Source organism: Kryptolebias marmoratus, linkage group LG16 (genome assembly GCF_001649575.2).
Source record: "Kryptolebias marmoratus isolate JLee-2015 linkage group LG16, ASM164957v2, whole genome shotgun sequence".
Lineage (NCBI taxonomy): Eukaryota > Metazoa > Chordata > Actinopteri > Cyprinodontiformes > Rivulidae > Kryptolebias > Kryptolebias marmoratus.
In genome coordinates, this window is record NC_051445.1 from 9305642 (window position 1) to 9324045 (window position 18404).

The window sequence follows — 18404 nt, forward strand, 5'->3', positions numbered from 1 at the left end:
CTGGAGATACAAAAGAGAATGATTAATTGTATATCACTGAATCCCATTAACTGTTCTAAGTGCTTTATTGAATCTTTCATACTACAGACAAGTTGAAAATTAACACAATAACGTGAAAAAGAAAAAGTGGGAGTAAATTCTGATTTACATTAACGCAAAAAGGGGGAAGTTACATCATTTTCCTGAAGTTTTCTATGGCTTCTGTCACTTTCTCGAGTTCAGTTTGGCTCTGCCGTAGCTGTGGAGGGGGGAAAGAAAGAAAGAAAAAAAAAAGTATTATTTACCTGAATTTGAGATGTCTCACATCTGCAGAAACCCAGCGAGTCAATTTCTTTTTCTCACCTTCTCTGCATCCTGCTCCTGCACCTTCACTGGCACCTTCTCCTTGTAGTCGCTCTTAGCCATCTTTTCTCTCAGCTTCTCCATCTGTTTCTCCAAGTCGCCTTTCTTCGCCATCAGCTTAGTCACTTCCTTCTCAACGTCGATGAGACCCTGGGAGGTAAAAGGTGAAGGAGGACAACAGTCATAAAACGGATCAGGTCTGTGGGGAACAAACTGATAGAAGATTCTACCTATTTTCAGATTACCAGATTGGTAATAAGTGTTTGCTTTAAGAGGTGTGTCGTATCGTTGTGTAACTTATCAAAAATCAAATGAAGCATTCAGCTGATAAAAAAACATGGTGAACATCAGCTCACCTGTGGCATAAGGAGTCTAATCTACACAAATGTAACATGAAGGATGAAGGAATGCATGTCACTCGTTTCATCTATTTTAAACTAAAAGGTTAAGCTGAGAAGGGATGGAGTCGTAGCCATTTTCCCTCAAACCTTGAAAATAGTTATGCGCAGTATCGCGAGATGTCTCACTCAAGAGTATGTTGTGAATGACTCTCAGCTGCTACCAGAACAAATTTTCTCCCAATGTCTATAAAACTGATAGAGTTCAAGCAAAGACAAAGATATTGCGCTGAGTCATTCCCAGCTAATATTTCAAGTGCTGCTTGTTGCACAACATCTGGAAAACTGACCAAACTGTAGCCATTTTTTTGGCTGTGGCGACCCCAAAGTGTAATAAGCTGTAGATGTTTCCACTGGTTCATGAGATATTTCACTAATGCCACAGACAAACAAACCCATGCACACAGACAGACACAGACATTATCGCCGCTTCACCTTCAGCAGTGGGCGATGACAACGTAGATTATTATTCTTATACCTTGAGCATAAGGTTGACAGTACATCTGTCAGAAGCAATGGCCACAGCGCAGCCTTCTGGAACCGGCTGATTGGCTGTCAGCGGGATGACGGCCTGACAATAGGACAAAGTCTGAATCTGCAGAGTGTATTTCTGCACCAGAGACACAGTCGCAGCGTCTACGCACTGAAGGTAACCTGGGAGAGAGAAATACAAACGGGAGGCATCGAAACTGTTATTTTTTAAATAAAATGGAGAGTCAGAGAAGGCTGTTTACTCAATGCTTTTAGGAGGCTGTTATACAAAAGCACAAAATGTGGTGCATATTAAATTTTTAGCATCCAAGTAATGTGTATAAAGTGCAGAAAATAATAAGGAGTTAAAGAATAAAGGATGGAAATAATAACATTAAGTGCCTTAACCTAAGTGTAGCAGTTCCCAATGCAATTATCTCCCATCACTTTTTTATAAAACACGAGTGAAAGCTACTTTTACTGTTTCAGACACTAAGTGCAAAAAAAGATGTTGAATAAAATGTAAAAACCTTGAAACAAAAATCAGATATAGAACTGGTTTAAATTCCCTTTCTGCCATCTTACAGTCAGCTCTGGTCTTGGTCAGGTTGTAGTCGGCCCTGAGGGATCGGATGGTCTTGACCACCGTCATGATAAACTCCATTTCACGGTCAACCTCCTCACTGTGCCAGCAGAACTGCAAAGAAATACCACAAAAAGTTACATAAAGACATTTTCCCTCACTTCAGTGGTGCGTTTTCTGGAGTGTTGCATCTTACCTCCTTGGTGTCGGGGTAGGACGTGACACAGATGCTGGGAGGGTCGGTTTGAGGCTGTCGTCGTGGTAACCTCTGGTAGAGTTCCTCGCTGACGAAGGGCATCAAGGGAGACAGGAGGCGCAAACCGACATCTAAGCAGGTGTAGAGGGTCTGCCTACACACCTGGGCTTGTCTCTGGCTGTCGCCGTCTTCCTCTGCTTTAATAAACACTGGCTTCACACTTTCCTGGACGACAAAGAGTTCGTTACGGCCCACATTCAGAAATAACATCCTCAACTGACTCAAACTGGCTGGCGGTCTTACCAGGTACACGTCACAGAGCTCGTAGAGCCAGAAGTTGTAGATGGAGGTGGTGATCGTCGGGAAATCGTAGGCCTTGAAGGCATCGTCGCAGAGGGAAACCGCTGCGCTCAGCCTGGACAGGATCCAGCGGTCTGATACACTCTCCTCTCCACACAGCTGAGGGCGTGAGGATAAAATGTGCAGATCTGTCAGGGGTCCAAACTAACTTCTTGAACTGGTGACGCTAACTTTCTCAGTTGGGGGCATCAGCAAAAAATTCAAGCGCACCAAAGATTTCTCACAGCTTCTTAAATACCTCAATATAACTAATTTCTCATATAGATTGACATTAATGTAATTTATTCAACCAGGTGAAGGTTAATGTCTATTTCTAGCAAGAAACTGCACAATTATTTTACAACAAAACTTATAAAGTGCTGATGCTTAATGTCTGATACACAAATTTCACAAACGACCCACAGATGCTTGCTGTTCCCGGATACTTAATCACTGATAAAGTCTTAAAAGGACTTCAATTTAAACATTGAAAAAACATAAAACTGTAATTTTTTAAATGAAACATTTTTGTAAAATAGATAATAGGGCCCATTTTTAATATTTCATCTTTAATTTCTTTCCCTTCTCCCTCCGTTTCTATAAATTCAGTAAACGTTGGAGGATGTCATCGTTTTCACTTGTTCCACATCTTGAGCTCGAGCTGCTGCAGTGAATATTTCCTGCAGGTTTGCTGCCGTCTGAAATGCTGCAGGGGGGGGGGGGGGTCTACTTTAGCAGACAAACACAGATGTGTTGATTTGAGGCGTGATGTTTTGTTAGCATGTTAATTCTGAAAGTTAATGCTCTGACAGTAAAAGCTCTGCGACCGCGCGGCTTGAGCAATTCTTTGCAGTAAATGCAGTGAGTGCATCATATTAACGTCTGAGCCTTATTGTAGAAAATTAGCTCTGCAGCTGTTCTGAACATTTCTTCAGATGTTTGGACCGGGTTGGATGGACAGGCGGTGCCTCTGACGGTGTAACCTTTGTACAGTCAGGATTGTGTTGAACAGTACAGCAGTTTGTTTCTTTTTAAACAAAAAATATTAAGTTTTGATACATCTGGCATTAATGAGCTCATCATCACGGGTTGTGTCGCTGTGTAAGAGCTCTCTGCGCTTTAAGAAGCAGCACTTCAAGAAGTTTGAGCCAAAAAAAACAAAAACGATGAGGAAAGACATGAAATGTTAGGTGCACCGGTGCGACCGAGGAGAAAAAAAAAAAAATTGTCACACCTGACAAATTTTTAGGCGAAAGCGTGACCAATTTGGTCACACTCTGGAGCTCTGTCTACTCAACATAAATCAGACCTGTCAGAGTGTAGGTGTCGCTTCTCTCCTGCATGTCTTGTTATCTGGTCTCACCTGAGCCTTTTCTGTCGGTACAAAGTTGTCTCCCAGTGTCTTCATTGCAAACTTTACAGCATTCCACAGTTTGTTGCAGAAGTGACGGTAACCCAGGATGCGGTTTACATCCAGGTTGATATCTCTCCCTGGAAGATGCAAAAAAAGACGACATGGTGAGGTTTTATAACTGCTATACTCTCTCTGTTCATCCATTTTTTTTTTAAGAAGTGAGAACAGAAATGCTGCCCGGTGGGTAATAATGGAAAACAAAGGAGACAAATGAGTTCACCTTGGCTGGTGTAGGCGCACAGCGCAAACCGGAGAGCATCTGTCCCACATTCTGGAATGCCATTTGGGTAGTCCGCCTTCTGGCCCTGCTTCGCCTTCTCCACCTCCAGAGCGTCCAAGTTGCTGTCCATCAACTGAGCGTGAAGACCCTATAGGACGCAGAGATTAGGAAAAAAGAAAATGAAAACGTTCGCAGCAATTTTCTCTCTCATTTTAAGAATATTAAAAAAAAGCAGCTGCTCAAAGTTTTAACCAGAAAAGAACATGTTAATAGAAACGATTTAGGGTAAAGTTCAGTTTACTGCAAATCATCCAGTGCCCTCTAGAGGACAGGTCTGCTTCATCTGACTGAACAGTTTCCCCTCCGCTGCTGCAGAGATTGATGGATTCAATAAAAGCTTGTTGAAGGCAGAAGTATGTGGTTGATAAAGCTTGTGTAAGAATATGGGCTTCCAGGGACCAGCAGGAGGGTGGTGAACATGTAAAAGACAACCCGACGGGGAGACAGAAAAGTGTCGGAGCTTATGTTGATGCGTTCTTTGGCTTTACCTCCAGGGAGATCCCTGTAATAACATCCAGTGGGTCGATGACGTTGCCGAGAGACTTGCTCATTTTTCTTCCGTGAGCGTCTCGTACCACAGCGTGCAGATAAACCTGTTTAAAAAAATGACATTTTTTTAAAAGAAATATTTAAATAAAGGCCTAGCATTCCTTGAAAGATTTCATACTGCTCGCCACCTTTTATCTTATGATGGGAAGGGATGGACCTATTGTTGTTTTACTCAAACCTTGTAAATGATGTTATCAGTCTCATGAGAATCCTTCAGATCGGTTATCACTCAAAGAATGTGCTGCGGATGACTCTCAGCTACTGGCACTCTAAATCTTACCTCAATATCTGTAAAAATGGCTGAGATATAGACATTTTTGTGTTTGCTAATGTTAGCCATGGTGGCCATCTTGAATCAAGTTGATTCCAAACGTTAAACAGTTGCACAGGTACAACCAATGATTAAATCTGAGTCCCATTTAAATTTGTTCAATGGTTCTTAAGATATTTTGCTAACAAACAAATGAACACAAATACACAAAAACATTATCAGTGTTCTGCCTTTAGTGGCAGGTGATAATGACACTACTTATCTGATACCTTGTTGTGCTTTGTTGCAAAGTCTGTATTTTTTGACAGATCTCACCTCTTTGAAGGGCAGTTTTCCCGTCAGTTTCAGACCCATCATCACCATCCGGGCAACCCAGAAGAACAAGATGTCATGACCCGTCTCCAGCAAGGTGCCGGGGTAGAACACTTTCAGGTCCTCGGTCTATAGGAGAACCACAAACATCAACATTCATGAAGCAAGTATATCAACAAACCGAGTTTCAAAGTCATTCTTTACGAGGATCACTCAGAGCGGTTCATGGAGGCAGACATAAACCTGTTTAATATATTAATAAAAGTTACAAGTGAACTCAGAACTGAGGTGACGGTATTCCCAGTTTATAAGCTTTTCTTTATAGCGTTGTTTCTGCTGCAGGAGGGACTGTACTTCTTGCACCTTTTGTGTCTGTAAAAAGTCCGATGACCTCAGAGTTTTACCTCGTTAGGCCAGCCGAAGATAGAGAAGGGGAAAATGCCAGACGAGAACCACGTGTCCAGAACGTCCTCATCTGAAAAGCAGGAAAAAAGTTAGCTAATCGGCATGACTAGGGAGGAGAATTCATTTGGTTTGATTAATCTGTGTGCTGGCATAACCTGAAGTTATTAGGTGCATTAAAGAAACGTAACAGAGAACACCAAATAAGGAAATCTTACCCTGTCGGAGGGAAATTTTGTCCACGGTCACGTTGAAGCGTCTCGCTGCCTTTTCTTTTGCCTCCTCCTCTGATCTCCCACTCACCCAGTAATGACCATCCATGTCCTGAAGGGAAAAAAAAAACAAGAGGAAATAAATCAAAGAAAGGCGTGAGTACTCCTGATGCAAATGGCTTTTATCTGTCAGACCCTGACAGATAAAAGCCATCTGATAGAAGAGGTAGACGTTACCTCGCCTGGTTCCACAGAAGGATCGCTGACAGTGATGAAGTACGCGGGAATACGGTGACCCCACCACAGCTGCCGAGAGATGCACCAGTCTCTAACAAAACAACAACATAAATGGGCAAAAAAACAAGACTCCCATCACTTCAGCTAATTTAAAAAATAATCTAACAGAACGAAAAACGTATACAATTAGTGACAATTAGCACAATTCACTTCTACAATTCTGGCTTCTTGATTGTATTTGTTGCTTTACTATGTTTTAAATGATTGGAGGTTAATCATGTCTAAACTGCTTTTACAACAAAAATATCCTGAAAACATCACATCAGATTCTGAGACCAGCTGACAGGCATTTCACACGATTTGATTAAATAATTTAAAAAAACTTTCTATTATGATGCAAAGTTTTAACTTTGTTATAGTTAGTTATAACTTATATAAAACTGAACCAGGCGTCTGCAACTTTTACAATCAAAAAGTTATTTCTGCTTCTCAACCAGAGACACAAACCCTACCTGAAGATTTAAATAAAGATAAAAATACTCATTAAGTTTTATATAAATACTACATATAAAAAACTACTTTATTACATTCTGAAATCAAAGGATTTAAATAAACTGTTGACCTTTATCAGTATTTTGACATTTTAAAGCAAAGGAAAACAAACTTAATGTGCCTATGTGGGTTTTTTACTGTATTTGTGGAAAATTAATATTTCCCCCCTTTTTGAAATGATAAAGCCCATATTTGAAGTTCAAATTACTTGAGTGAACATTAAAAATAAGGAAGGTTTGTTGAATATTTAATTGTGACTCGCTGATATTTCTCTATTACTGACTGGTGCTTTTATTAAACTTTTATCAAAGACAATCCTTTATTTCTAATTCTCTTTGTTCTCAGAACGACTTTTTTCTGCCGAACGCCTGATTTCAATGACTCTGAACAAAGTAATATGTTTGTAAAACTGCACTTTGAGGTTTTCTTTCCCCTCAGCAACTTGCTAACGTGTAACATGTTTATTCTTCTCGTAGATTTCAGAGAAAGACCTCACTATGACTAGAAGTTAATTTAATGAAGTGGTAAATTGGCTAAAAAACTATTCTGGCAAACTGACAGATGTGTTTTTTCCTTCTCTTAAAATCATTCTGTTACATTTTATTAACATATTGCAGAAAAATGAATAAGAGAACTGATACAACTAGCCTTTCCTGTTGTGGTCCTTAATAAAAATATTAATTTCCATCTTATTTGTGGTGAAAGCTACAAAGGGCCACATGTGGCCCCAGGGCCGCAGACCCTTGAACTAAATAAACTGACCATAAATACTCAGATTTGTTCAGGTTTTAAAAAAATAAATAAACAGCACATAAGTGACAAAGAGAGATAAATACCTAATGTTGTCCATCCAGTTGAACCAGGTCTTCAGGTGGTGATCGGGGATGATTTTGAGCTTGCCTTCTCTGACCACGTCTGCAGCCTGTTTACCCATATCTGTGCAGTTTACGTACCACTGCGGCTTCAGCAGCGGCTCCACGATGTCCTTTGAACGGCTGAAGAAGCAGAAACACACATTGGCTTAAAAAGTCATCTGAAATGAGTCGTTATGCTCAACAAAACGACAAACCCGCCGTTACCTGCAAACTGGGACAACCATAGGGTTGTCCTTGACCTCTTTAAACTGGCCTCTGTCCATGAGAGCCTGAAGGACTGCGTTTCTGGCCTCAAATCGTTTCATGCCCTATGGGATAGACGGAATAGGTAAAAAATGGAAGGAGTGTGACAGGAAATGGCTTCCTTGAAGAAGCCTGACTCTTGGTGTCACAGGAAAAAAGCCCAGACTGCATGAAGAAGGCTAATGAGACACCCTTACCAGGAAGGGAGGAGGCACGTTAATAAGCAGGCCATTCTCATCCAGGATGTTGATGAAGGCCAGATTGTGTCTCTCTCCGACCTCGTAGTCATTATGGTCATGAGCCGGAGTGATTTTGACAGCGCCTGAGCAAAAAATGGTGGCAAGAGACAAAAATAAAAAAGAAGAACTAATGAGGAAAAAGGTCTTGCTTAACAACTTGAAATCATTAGTTTTTCATCTCACTGCAGAACCAAAGACAAACTTACCCGTTCCGAAGTTCATGTCCACAAACTCATCGAAAACTACGGGCATCTTCCGCTCACAGAAGGGATGCAGCACCATCTTCCCCTTCAGGTGCTGATATCTGGGGTCAGCCGGGTGGACGGCGACCGCCGTGTCTCCCAGCATTGTCTCGATACGAGTCGTGGCCACGATCACCTCCTCGTCTGAGGAACAAGGAGAGCAAAAGAACACGGTTATTAAAGCAGTACAAAGTGACTCGGCTGAAACGTTCTGTTCTGCCGCAGTTCAAGCACCTGATCCATCCACCTTGTAAGCGAAAGACACCAAGACCCCGAACTCAACTTTCTCCTTGTAGCCGGGAACAGGCAGCAGAGTTCTGCCCGTGAGCTCTTTTTTATCCACCTGAAAAAACGCAAATCGAAAGGACACCGTGACCAGAACTGGCAAAGTGGATCTATCAATGTCAAACCACTTAACAGGGTGAAATTTCTACCAATTCACTTAAAGTGACACTTTCACATTTGAGCAAGAGAAAAGTAGACAGAAACATTTTCTTGTCATTTCCTACAGGGAGACAAATGGGTATAAAAACTGTCTAATACTGATATCAGCAGACCAGAGACTTTTTTTTTTTCATCAGAGCAGAAATACAAAAACATGACTGAGTTTAACAAGTTTCTTAATATTTTCAGATCGAACTCATCAGGTTATGCAGAATGACACATTTTTACTAAATACTGTTCATACGGACACTTCCAGAGACTTAAAATCTAAAAATTGCATAAATAAATGTGAATATATGTGACTATAGAGAAAAACAAAGACTGATAGTTGTTGTCAGGTCCATGAAGCACTGGATGGATTTCATTGAAACTTTAATGAAATAATCAATGGATGTACATCTACAACTGATTACCTTTTAAACCCAATCTAATTCAACTTGGCCACACAAAATGGCTACAATTCAGTCAAATTTATAGATATTGTGCTAAAACTGGATGGGGTAGTAGCTGAGTGTCATTTACAAGACATATTCTGAGTGTGACATCTTTAGATATCACATGAGACTGTTTCAATGTTATTTTCAGGTTTGATGAGACGTTAACTGTTCGTGCTGACAGGAAACTGTCTTTTGACACGTTACGTTAGATTTAACAAATGTGAAGTTCAAAATGTGGGAATTAAAAGTGCTTTAGTCTTTGAAAAGGATCAGCTTTTGGAGCTTTTTATTTTTAAAGGATTTATACTAATCCAAACAAAGCAGCACAGAACAGCTACATGGGCAGTTTTCTGTGTCACCTTCATTAAAACCAAAACTACTTATTTAGAAAGCAAAGTATTAAATCAGATAATGCTTTTATAATGTCAAGGGTTTTTAAGCACAACCCTGTAACTATCAAAGCAGCGAGTTTTTACAGTAAACAGTAAGATCAGAATGGTTTCACTCTTTGTTTAGTCACATAATAAGTCTAGTTTTGCTTTAATGTTTAAGTAAAATGCCTAAAATCTGCGGGGTAACTTGCCTCTATGTCAGAGATGGCAGAGTTTAGAGTGCAGGACCAGTTGACCAGCCTCTTGCTCCTGTAAATCACTCCCTCATCATGCATGCGGATAAAGGCCTCCTGGACTGCATAGGACAGTTTCTGAAAAAAAGACGACAGTGGAGGCATAAAACCACCTTTATTCTTCAGGTTTTATGTAGACCAAATGGGCCTGGGGGATTTTTGAAACACTCACAGAGTCCATAGTGAAGCAGGCCCTGTCCCAGTCTAGAGAGGATCCCAGTTTTTTCAGCTGGTGGTAGATACGGTCTCCCTTCCTACAAAAAACCAACGTTATTTTGGGTGTCTCCTTTTAAATCTTACTCTTACTCCGACTTTTCCTACTCACTCGTTCTTCCATTTCCAGATTTCCTCGATGAATTTCTCCCTGCCCAGATCATGGCGGCTCAGGCCCCTCTCTCTCATGAGCTTTTTCTCCACCACCACCTGGGTGGCGATGCCGGCGTGGTCGCAGCCCGGGTTCCACAGGGTGGTCTCCCCTCGCATCCTGTGCCTGCACAGATAGGGTCGGGAGGGGGGGACAACTAACTCAGAACTCATAGTTGGCTTTCATGACTAAAAATCTCACTGAAATGTGACTTTAAATCTCAGATTTGTGAACAGAGCTGCTGTAATTACCATCGGGTCAGACAGTCCTGGATGGCGTTGGTCAGAGCGTGACCCAGGTGAAGGGATCCAGTCACGTTAGGAGGAGGGATGCACATCATGAACATGCCGTGAGGATTTTTCTCACCGATACTCTTCCTCTACAGAATATAATTAGAAACAAGTTATTGCAGGTAAAGATGATCGAATGATTAAAACTGGTTTCTGTCACGTTAAGTTAAAGTTAAGGGAAGGATTTTCTTACACCATATTCAGGCTTGAAGAAGCCCTGCTTCTCCCACCATGGATACCACACAGCCTCCACATACTGAGGACTGTAGGAGTCAGGAAGTGGACTGATGACATCTAAAACCAGAAGAGACACAAAGAAAGGATTAAACCCTCTGTTTGAAGCTGCACCACAAGAAGATCAAGTCAAACATGTTATACTGTTAAGGGTGTACAAAAACAATAAACCTGCAGAACCAAGAGAAACAAAAGAAAGAAAACAAAGTCTAAACCCTGAAAGAGAAGTGGTTCTTGTTTTTGTTTGATTCACAAACTGTGAATTTGACATTGGACATCAAGTTAAAGTGATCCTTCTGTAAGAAAACTCTTATCTGTATTACATTTAAATATTTAAGAGACTGTTTCAGAATAAAATCTTATAACAAGCAAAGAATCCAGGGAAAACACAACGATGGTATGAATAAAGCCGATGTTATAAGCACTTCCGCTCAAACAAAAAGAAGTTTTCACTGTACTTAAAACTGTTGACAAAGGGGAGTACCTGAGTTTTAATCACAGTGATTAGTTAAAAACATGATTCTGCAACAGCAGTTTCCAAAAAAAAAGCAATCAAGAGTAAAGTAAAGGCTTAATTAAGCAAATACACAACAGATGAAAGCCAACATTTTACAGTTTAACAGCTTCTATACCAAATACTTGCTGAGTATTTGTACATCAGTGTTCCTTACTGCACCGCCCAGACAAATGGAAAAACAATCACTTAAAGTGTATATTTCTCAAGAGTTCTTCATTCCGTGAGTAAAAGTCAGGGGATTCCCAAATCTGTGTGGTTCAAAAGTGTCCAAGGAGACTAATCACCTTTCTTGTCTCCAGCGGGGGTGAGGATGTTGTATGTAGTCACCCCGATCTCTTTCTTCTCAGGTTTGGCCTTTTTCTGTGAGAAAAAAAATAGTTAAAAAACAAATAATAATAATAATAATAATAATACAATCATGGAATAATAAATGTCTGGTAGTAGTCCATATTTACGACAAACCTCTTATAAGAATTTCGGTTTTAAAATGAAGCCTACCTCTGTTGGTGGTTGTGCCTTTTTCTTTGCCTCCATTTCCTTTTTCTGTTGAAACTTTTCTAGCTTTTCTCTCTTCTTTGCTTCTTTTTTCAGCTGTGCTTCTGTCTTTGGTGCACCTGAAAGAAGAAACGAACCAAACTTTGTGTAGATATAGTGTTATACAAAATATTACACTAATATTTATGATTTTTTTTTACCATTAGCTGTGGCGTTGGTACAGTCTTCAGCTGTTGTAGCTTTTGTATTTCCAGCGGTGTTTGCTTTTGGTGTCACTGGTCCCATTTTCTCACAAAGTGTGATTTGCCCCAACACCTTCAGGAACTGTGGCTGATTAATGCAGGTTGTGAACCATCTGGTAACATTAATCAATGATTTCCTATCTGAAGGTTCTAATGCCTGAAAATAAATAGATAACAAAATATATAAAACCAGCCGTAGAGAGGACTTTAAGTGCATGTGTTGCAAGCAAACATACATATTTGAAGGGTAGAAGGACAGCTGTAGCTACAGCCATATCAGCCAGGGTGATGCTCTCTCCCACCAAGAAAGTTATTGGTGCCAAGGCCTGATCAAGAACTTTTAGAACACGCATGAGCTCAGCTCGAGAATTCTGCTGGATCTGAAAATACACAACGATCAGAAAAGAAGACTTTACAAAATTAGCTCAAAGTTCCAAGACTGAAAAGTTTCGAGGGTACCTTTTTATCCACTCCCATCACCCCCATCAAAGGGAAAACCACAGCACAGGAGACGGGGGTGAGCTCATTGTCTGCAAAGCTGAGCCACTGCCACACTTGGCTCTGCTGCTTTGAATCTAAACCTGCCCTCTTCCCCTGAAAAGCCAAGTACCAAGCCACAGCGCCAGCCCCACTCAGGACCGGGTCCCCCTGCCCGGCAGGCAGAACCAAGGCTGGTCTAGAGCGGGCATTCAGGGATGCTGGTGGGTCTTCTGTGATGACCCGTGGACGAGAGGATGGGCAAAACTCTGCAGCGATGAGAGCCAGGAGACTCCTGAAGTCATCAGGGTGAGGGGATACGTATAGAGTAGGCATCTCTGCAGGAAACAGAAGTATGTGCAAGGTGAGCTGGTTTAAAGGCAGATTGTTATTATACTGAGATTATTGAAAGGCTTGGCACAACATGTAACCAAATACAAGAATTTTCTGTGTAACTGAAAAGTCAAAGTTGGTGCATTTTGAACACTACAAATAATTCAGACTTGAGAAAAAGTATCCGATACTTTTAAATATTAAAGTTTGATTCTTTTTAAATGAAGGTTCAATACAACAGCTGCCCAAGATAATCGCTTTAACACGGAATGATTTTGTGAGCTCGTTAGCTTCGTTTCGTTTTGTGCAAAGCTGATTTCTACCACCTGTCAACTACAGAAAAGTCAGGAAGACAGGCTAGCTTTAGCTTTTCTATCAAACTAAATCTGCACTTTCTTTGTATTTTTACTGTCAGGTCTGTTGGCGTCGTCATAGCTTTAATTTTTTTTTTGTTTTTAAGCTACTTTTCAAGAAATCGGTGATATTTTCTTTAAAAGCTTCACGAGACGCAACTCCTACCTCTGAATGAAACGTCGGCTGAGTTAGCATACACACAGCTGCATGGAGCGCATTGGGTTCTGCGCATGCGCCGTCTGATGCAACGAAGCCTCTATTTCCGGGTTTCACTCTGCCTCTTCCGCTCGTGGACTCTCAGAACCAATGACATAAAACCATATAAGTCATTGCTCAGAACTTTGAGGACCATTTTGTCCTCACTAATCTCTAATTTTTGGCAAGATTTTTTGTGTTATTTTCTTTTCCTTTTTTTAAATTTACTCTGATCTGTTTTACACTCAGCTGAAACAAACATTACCATATCAATTTACGTCTTGTTGGCTAAATACCTTTTTTAGAATTTCCAAATTTTAAAACTCTTGACCTTCTTTTGTTTTGTAAATAAAGCTAATGAGTAACCTACTTTAAACTAATCCAATTGTCAAAACAAAAAAGCCGGAAAAACTATAAACGAAGTTTAATAATTTTTAAAAATTTAAGATTAAATTAAAAATTTTATAATTTCAGATTATCCCTGACAGTCCAGTTTCCCTGTTTCTTTAACTGTATTTTTCTCTTGTTTTTTAAATATTTGTTGCTATCTTTACTGCAATAAAGTTTAATGAGAAAACAAAATCTAAAAGACCCATTTCTGCAATAAAAATGGAAATAATGGAATAATGGAAATGTAATCTGTTGATTTCTTTACCCACATTTCTTTGCAAATCAAGGTTTGCATTCCAGTAAGAACATACAAAATTTAACCAAATGAGACATGTTATAATCGTGAGCCAGCATTTGCTTTTATTCAAATATACAGGTGCTACAAGCACATACAGTGTTGGGCAGTTAAATCCAAAAGCAGATTGTGCACAGTGTTTTTCATACCCCAGAACTTTCAGGTACAGCAGGTTATTTAAGCAGCCAGCTTTCCAGTGAACTGTAAGACCCACAGTGTAAACGACATCTGAAATATATTACATTTGCTTAAAAAAAACACTTGCAACTATAAATCCTTCTAAGGCAGCGGTTCCCAACCCTGGTCCTCGAGGAACACTATCCTGCACGTTTTCATTGTTTCCCTGCTTTTCAGCAGGTCCTTTCTGTCTGCAGAAGCCTGTTAATCACTCCCTCATTCAAATCAGGTGTGTCAAAGCAGGGAAACAACTAAAACATGCAGGATAGTGTTCCTCGAGGACCAGGGTCAGGAATCACTGTTCTAAGGCATATCAAATGACATCATGTTCAGATATTTTTTAATCTCCCCTTTGTGTTGATGAAATTTTAAAACCAAAAGTAGCTAAAGAAAGTTTATTTTTGGCCTCATTTTCTCCTTTTGTTCCATCATTCTGACTCCTGACCAAATGCCTCTTTTACTCCACCAACAACCACATTCACCATCCCCATTACGAACCCCCATCCAAGCCTGAACACATTACCCACACCATTTCCGCTTCTCCATGCCAGCTTTCCCAACCCTCCGCCTACTGCTTGAGCTTGACCCCCCATCTCTGACATCACTGATCCCACATAACCATCAGTATGCTCCCACAGCCTTCCTCCAAAGAATTTGGCCACCGACCAGGCATTATCCAGCACATCCCCACATATTCCCACCGTGTCCCCAGCCAGGGTGCCCATCCCTGTGACCCCAGTGTGGCAGCTGCTCAGGAGGGCCTCCAGCATCGAGGAGCTGCAGAAGTAAGCACTGGAGAAGCAGGTCTCCCCAACACCCAGCAGCATTTCAGAGGCTGAGCCCATCCAGGCGAGGAGGTCAGAGGTGAGGAGGTGGAACACAGCATAGGTGTCTCCAGGCAGGGCAGAAAGAACTCCAAGGTCCTCCTGAAGAACATAGGTCACCTGGGTGAAGAGAAAGGTGTTAAGACTGTAAATATGAGCTGATAATAACAAAGGAGACATTTAAAGATCACACCTCATCCCTGGGTGATCATGTGGGACTGGAAAGAGAAGATCTATTAAAACATATCATAATTTAACTTTACAATAATAAACTCAGAATGTTCCATATGTGGAAATTCTTGGAATAGCCCATAATTTACCTATTAAAGTACTAGCTAACACAAAATGAATTCAAATATAATTATTCAAACATAAAAATGTTAGAAAGAATTATTTTTTACTTATACTATAATTATTTATAATCTTCCTTTTTAATTTTTATTACATTTCTAATTATGAAGCACGGCTTACTTAATAGCAGATAATATTAACAAAGGTTTGTTTTTTATTGTATATAATAGGTACAAGTAAATAAAAATATAAACATACCAATAAACTTTAGTAATGACACAAATGTTTTTCCACATAAAAGTCGAATCTTGTGACCTTCAACAACTTTGTTGCCATCTTTTATTTAAATCTAGTTTCATAAACCTCACAAAATTGCTAGAGAGTCTCCTTGAGTTTAAAAAAAGAAAATTTAGGCTGAAATGCTTCATTGCACTGTATTACCTGTCCAGGTAACTCTGTGATGGTCGAGATCACAGGGCGGAGAGGAGCTTTGATGATGGACAGGGTGGTGGACAGGATGTACACCAAAGAGTTTGTGGAGTTTGAGTCTGTGTCGTCCTCACTGACTGTTTCATGGACATCGTGCCGTTGATCAGTGCCGCTCACAGAAGTCCCTGACTCTGCTGCGGTTTCTTCTGTAACGTCCGAAACATCAGTTTTCTCTGAATGAGCATCAACGTCATCAGCCACCTGTTCGGATGTTGTTAAAGCTTCTCTGCTTTTCTCTGCATCTTCATCTACATCTGGAGCTGTATTTTCTGAAGTAGTGTCTGCAGTATCTGCCTCTGTGTTTCCAGCACTTGCAGTAAGCTCATCACTGGAAAGACTCTCTCTAATTGCAGCTGTCTCTTTTTCTTCTCCCCCACAGCCTTCAGAGAACAGCTCTGCCACCCCCAGCGCCTCCTCCAGCTCCTTCATGCTCACTTGCCTCTCGCCCTCCCCTGTCTCTCTGATGAACCCCACACTGAAGCCAGCCTTCCCCTCTGGAGGAGCGCAGCACACTGCAGACCACAGCAGCTTCATCTGACACTCCTCATCTCCATCCTCGGCCGCCCCGAGTCGTCCTGCTCCTGTCAGGACGTAGACGTCGCCCCCTGAAGTGCCGCACTGGGGAATGATGCTCGACTGGACCAGTGCTGTGACGGTCGAGTCCCAGTGTTGAAGAGGGGAGTCAGGTTCAGATGGACTCCCACCTCCTCTGAGAAGAGCTGGGACTCTGACACTGTCCACTTCTTCCTCTGCCTGAGAGAAAAATATCCCAATCAGCTGTTTAAGAATGATGGATCCAACCATGCACCTGTTACTTCAGCCAGTACATTCTATATGAGTAAAAACAAGCTGTCCAAGAGAAATATCAGTCTAAATGTGTGTGGATTCCTCTGTCATCATTTACCATTTGGGTTGATAATGTTGTATAAACAAAAAAGATTAAAAACAATATGGTTTCAGGGAACTTACTCGTTACTTTAGCTGTTTTGTGCAAATAAAAGGTCTGAAAAATTACAAAGAGTAAAGATGAAACCAAAAGGAGAAGACTCTTTTCATATGAGCTGTTTAAAATGCATCTGTTTGGTTACCTGCAGTTATCTCTACATAATATATCTGCTTAAAAGCTAAGCAGGCATCTCCAAACAAACATTAGGCACCTAATGTGTTACACCTGGACCAATAAGTTGAACAGAAACATGAATATTTCCATTCAAAACTGTGACAAACAGTGACTGGGGTATAAAGAGTTAATTAAGTAAAGACAAGTTGAATTTTAAAATTCAGAAAATGTTTTGCTTCTTTGGGAAACTTTTAATGAAGGCATGTGGGAGTCGTACAGCTTCTTTACAGGCCCCAACTCATCTCAGACTTCTTAGAAAGGGACGTCCCAAACAGGGCTTCTCAGTTTCAACATAATTTGTTTTTTCATTGCAACGTTTAAAAAACAATGTTCAAACTGTATGTGTCGGACAGCTAGGAGAATACTTAGATTCTACTTCAGGTTTTCTGATTGTAAGATTAGTTACATTTCTTTCTGCTACCTACTTTAAAAAAAATACATCTTTTAAAACGAGATACTTTAAAGAATGTGATAAATGTGTCCTTACCACAATTTCCTCCCCCTTCTCTATCCACCCGTGGCTGAGATGGAAGGCAGTGTAGACAGCTGTGTCACAGGTCGGTCTGGACAGAGTAGCAAACGCCTGTCCCCCGGGCAGCCTGTGGCAGCGGGGGCGCAGCTGCAGCCCTGCGGAGGCTCCCTGCGGAGGGGTCTGTCTGTAGAAGCAGTCGCTGCAGAGGCTGAAGCCTGGATCTGAGCTGTGCTCATCTGGCTGAGACAGGCCGAGGCCTAACACCGCCAGCAGCCAGACAGCTGCAGCAGCTGCTCTGACAGCAGCAGGACCCAGCATGGTGGTGGTGGTGAGCTCAGCAAACCCCCCCTCTCTCTCTCACACAAACACTCAGAGTGAGAGGGAGAGGCTTATAAATTATCCAGTGGTTCTGTGTATAGATGGAGAAGATAAAGTAGCTGCTGATGGCTTCTCGTTTTCCCTCAGCCAGTCCTGGTTTTGTCCTCCTGTTTGGCTCCAACCATGCCTGCCTTCTTCTAATCTCAGCTGTGCTCTGAGGGAATGAATCAGTATTTGCAGGCACAATCTTGCTTACTCCTTCATTTCCCTTTCCCTGACAGCCTCGCCCCCCTCTGTCAGTTCCACCCTCTGGCTGTTTCTCCACCCCACCCCTCCCTTCCACACTCAGCAGTTACACCTTTAACTCCCATTGCCGTTATGTACACAAGCTCAGTCCACACCTATTAATTACCTGTAAGTCTGCATTCCCAAATAATTGTCTTTGCGCAATACCTGAGTGGCAAACTCTTAAAATCCATTTTTCTCGTCCACGCACATTCCTGAATCGTAACCCAGCTGCTTTGAGCTGCTTTGAACAGTTTCCAAATCAAGCAAAACGTCTCAACTCCAAATACAGAGTGAATGAGGTCTAAAACGAGAAAGGTCTGCTCATGAAATGCCCATTAAAGCTTAATCCTGACAGCGTCACATTCACGGTTCACGGTGTCACCCAGAGTGCAGTGATTCCTGAAATCTGACTTTTCAGACACAAAACATTCATGGATGGAAAACTGGAGCTAACCTGCCTAAATATTAACAACAAGCCTGTTGAGACATGAAAGGCACTAACTGGTCTTTACCTAATCATTATGCAGCAAATCCAAATGGAACCTAAACACATTTTAAATAGTCTTTTTGACATCA

The 18404-nt window shown here is 41.2% G+C and overlaps 2 protein-coding genes across 2 annotated transcripts; both read right to left on the bottom strand.

Moving 5' to 3' along the window:
- Positions 1-46: 46 nt before the first annotated feature.
- vars1 (valyl-tRNA synthetase 1) lies at positions 47-13239 on the bottom strand. The gene is made up of 29 exons (XM_017415342.3): positions 13135-13239; positions 12265-12620; positions 12042-12185; positions 11764-11962; positions 11567-11682; positions 11353-11428; positions 10511-10611; positions 10279-10406; positions 9989-10153; positions 9836-9917; positions 9622-9741; positions 8392-8500; positions 8122-8301; positions 7874-7998; positions 7638-7741; positions 7395-7553; positions 6007-6097; positions 5776-5881; positions 5560-5630; positions 5159-5284; positions 4512-4616; positions 3964-4111; positions 3693-3820; positions 2294-2449; positions 1991-2215; positions 1797-1908; positions 1219-1394; positions 343-492; positions 47-238 (listed from the first exon to the last, which is right to left on the bottom strand). Exons 1-29 carry the CDS (start codon positions 13199-13201, stop codon positions 170-172), a joined length of 3894 nt encoding a protein of 1297 aa, XP_017270831.2. The 5' UTR covers positions 13202-13239; the 3' UTR covers positions 47-169.
- A 649-nt stretch (positions 13240-13888) lies between these two features.
- Positions 13889-17777, bottom strand: LOC108235410. The gene is made up of 3 exons (XM_017415409.3): positions 17238-17777; positions 15583-16383; positions 13889-14970 (listed from the first exon to the last, which is right to left on the bottom strand). Exons 1-3 carry the CDS (start codon positions 17538-17540, stop codon positions 14455-14457), a joined length of 1620 nt encoding a protein of 539 aa, XP_017270898.1. The 5' UTR covers positions 17541-17777; the 3' UTR covers positions 13889-14454.
- Between the last annotated feature and the right edge of the window lie 627 nt (positions 17778-18404).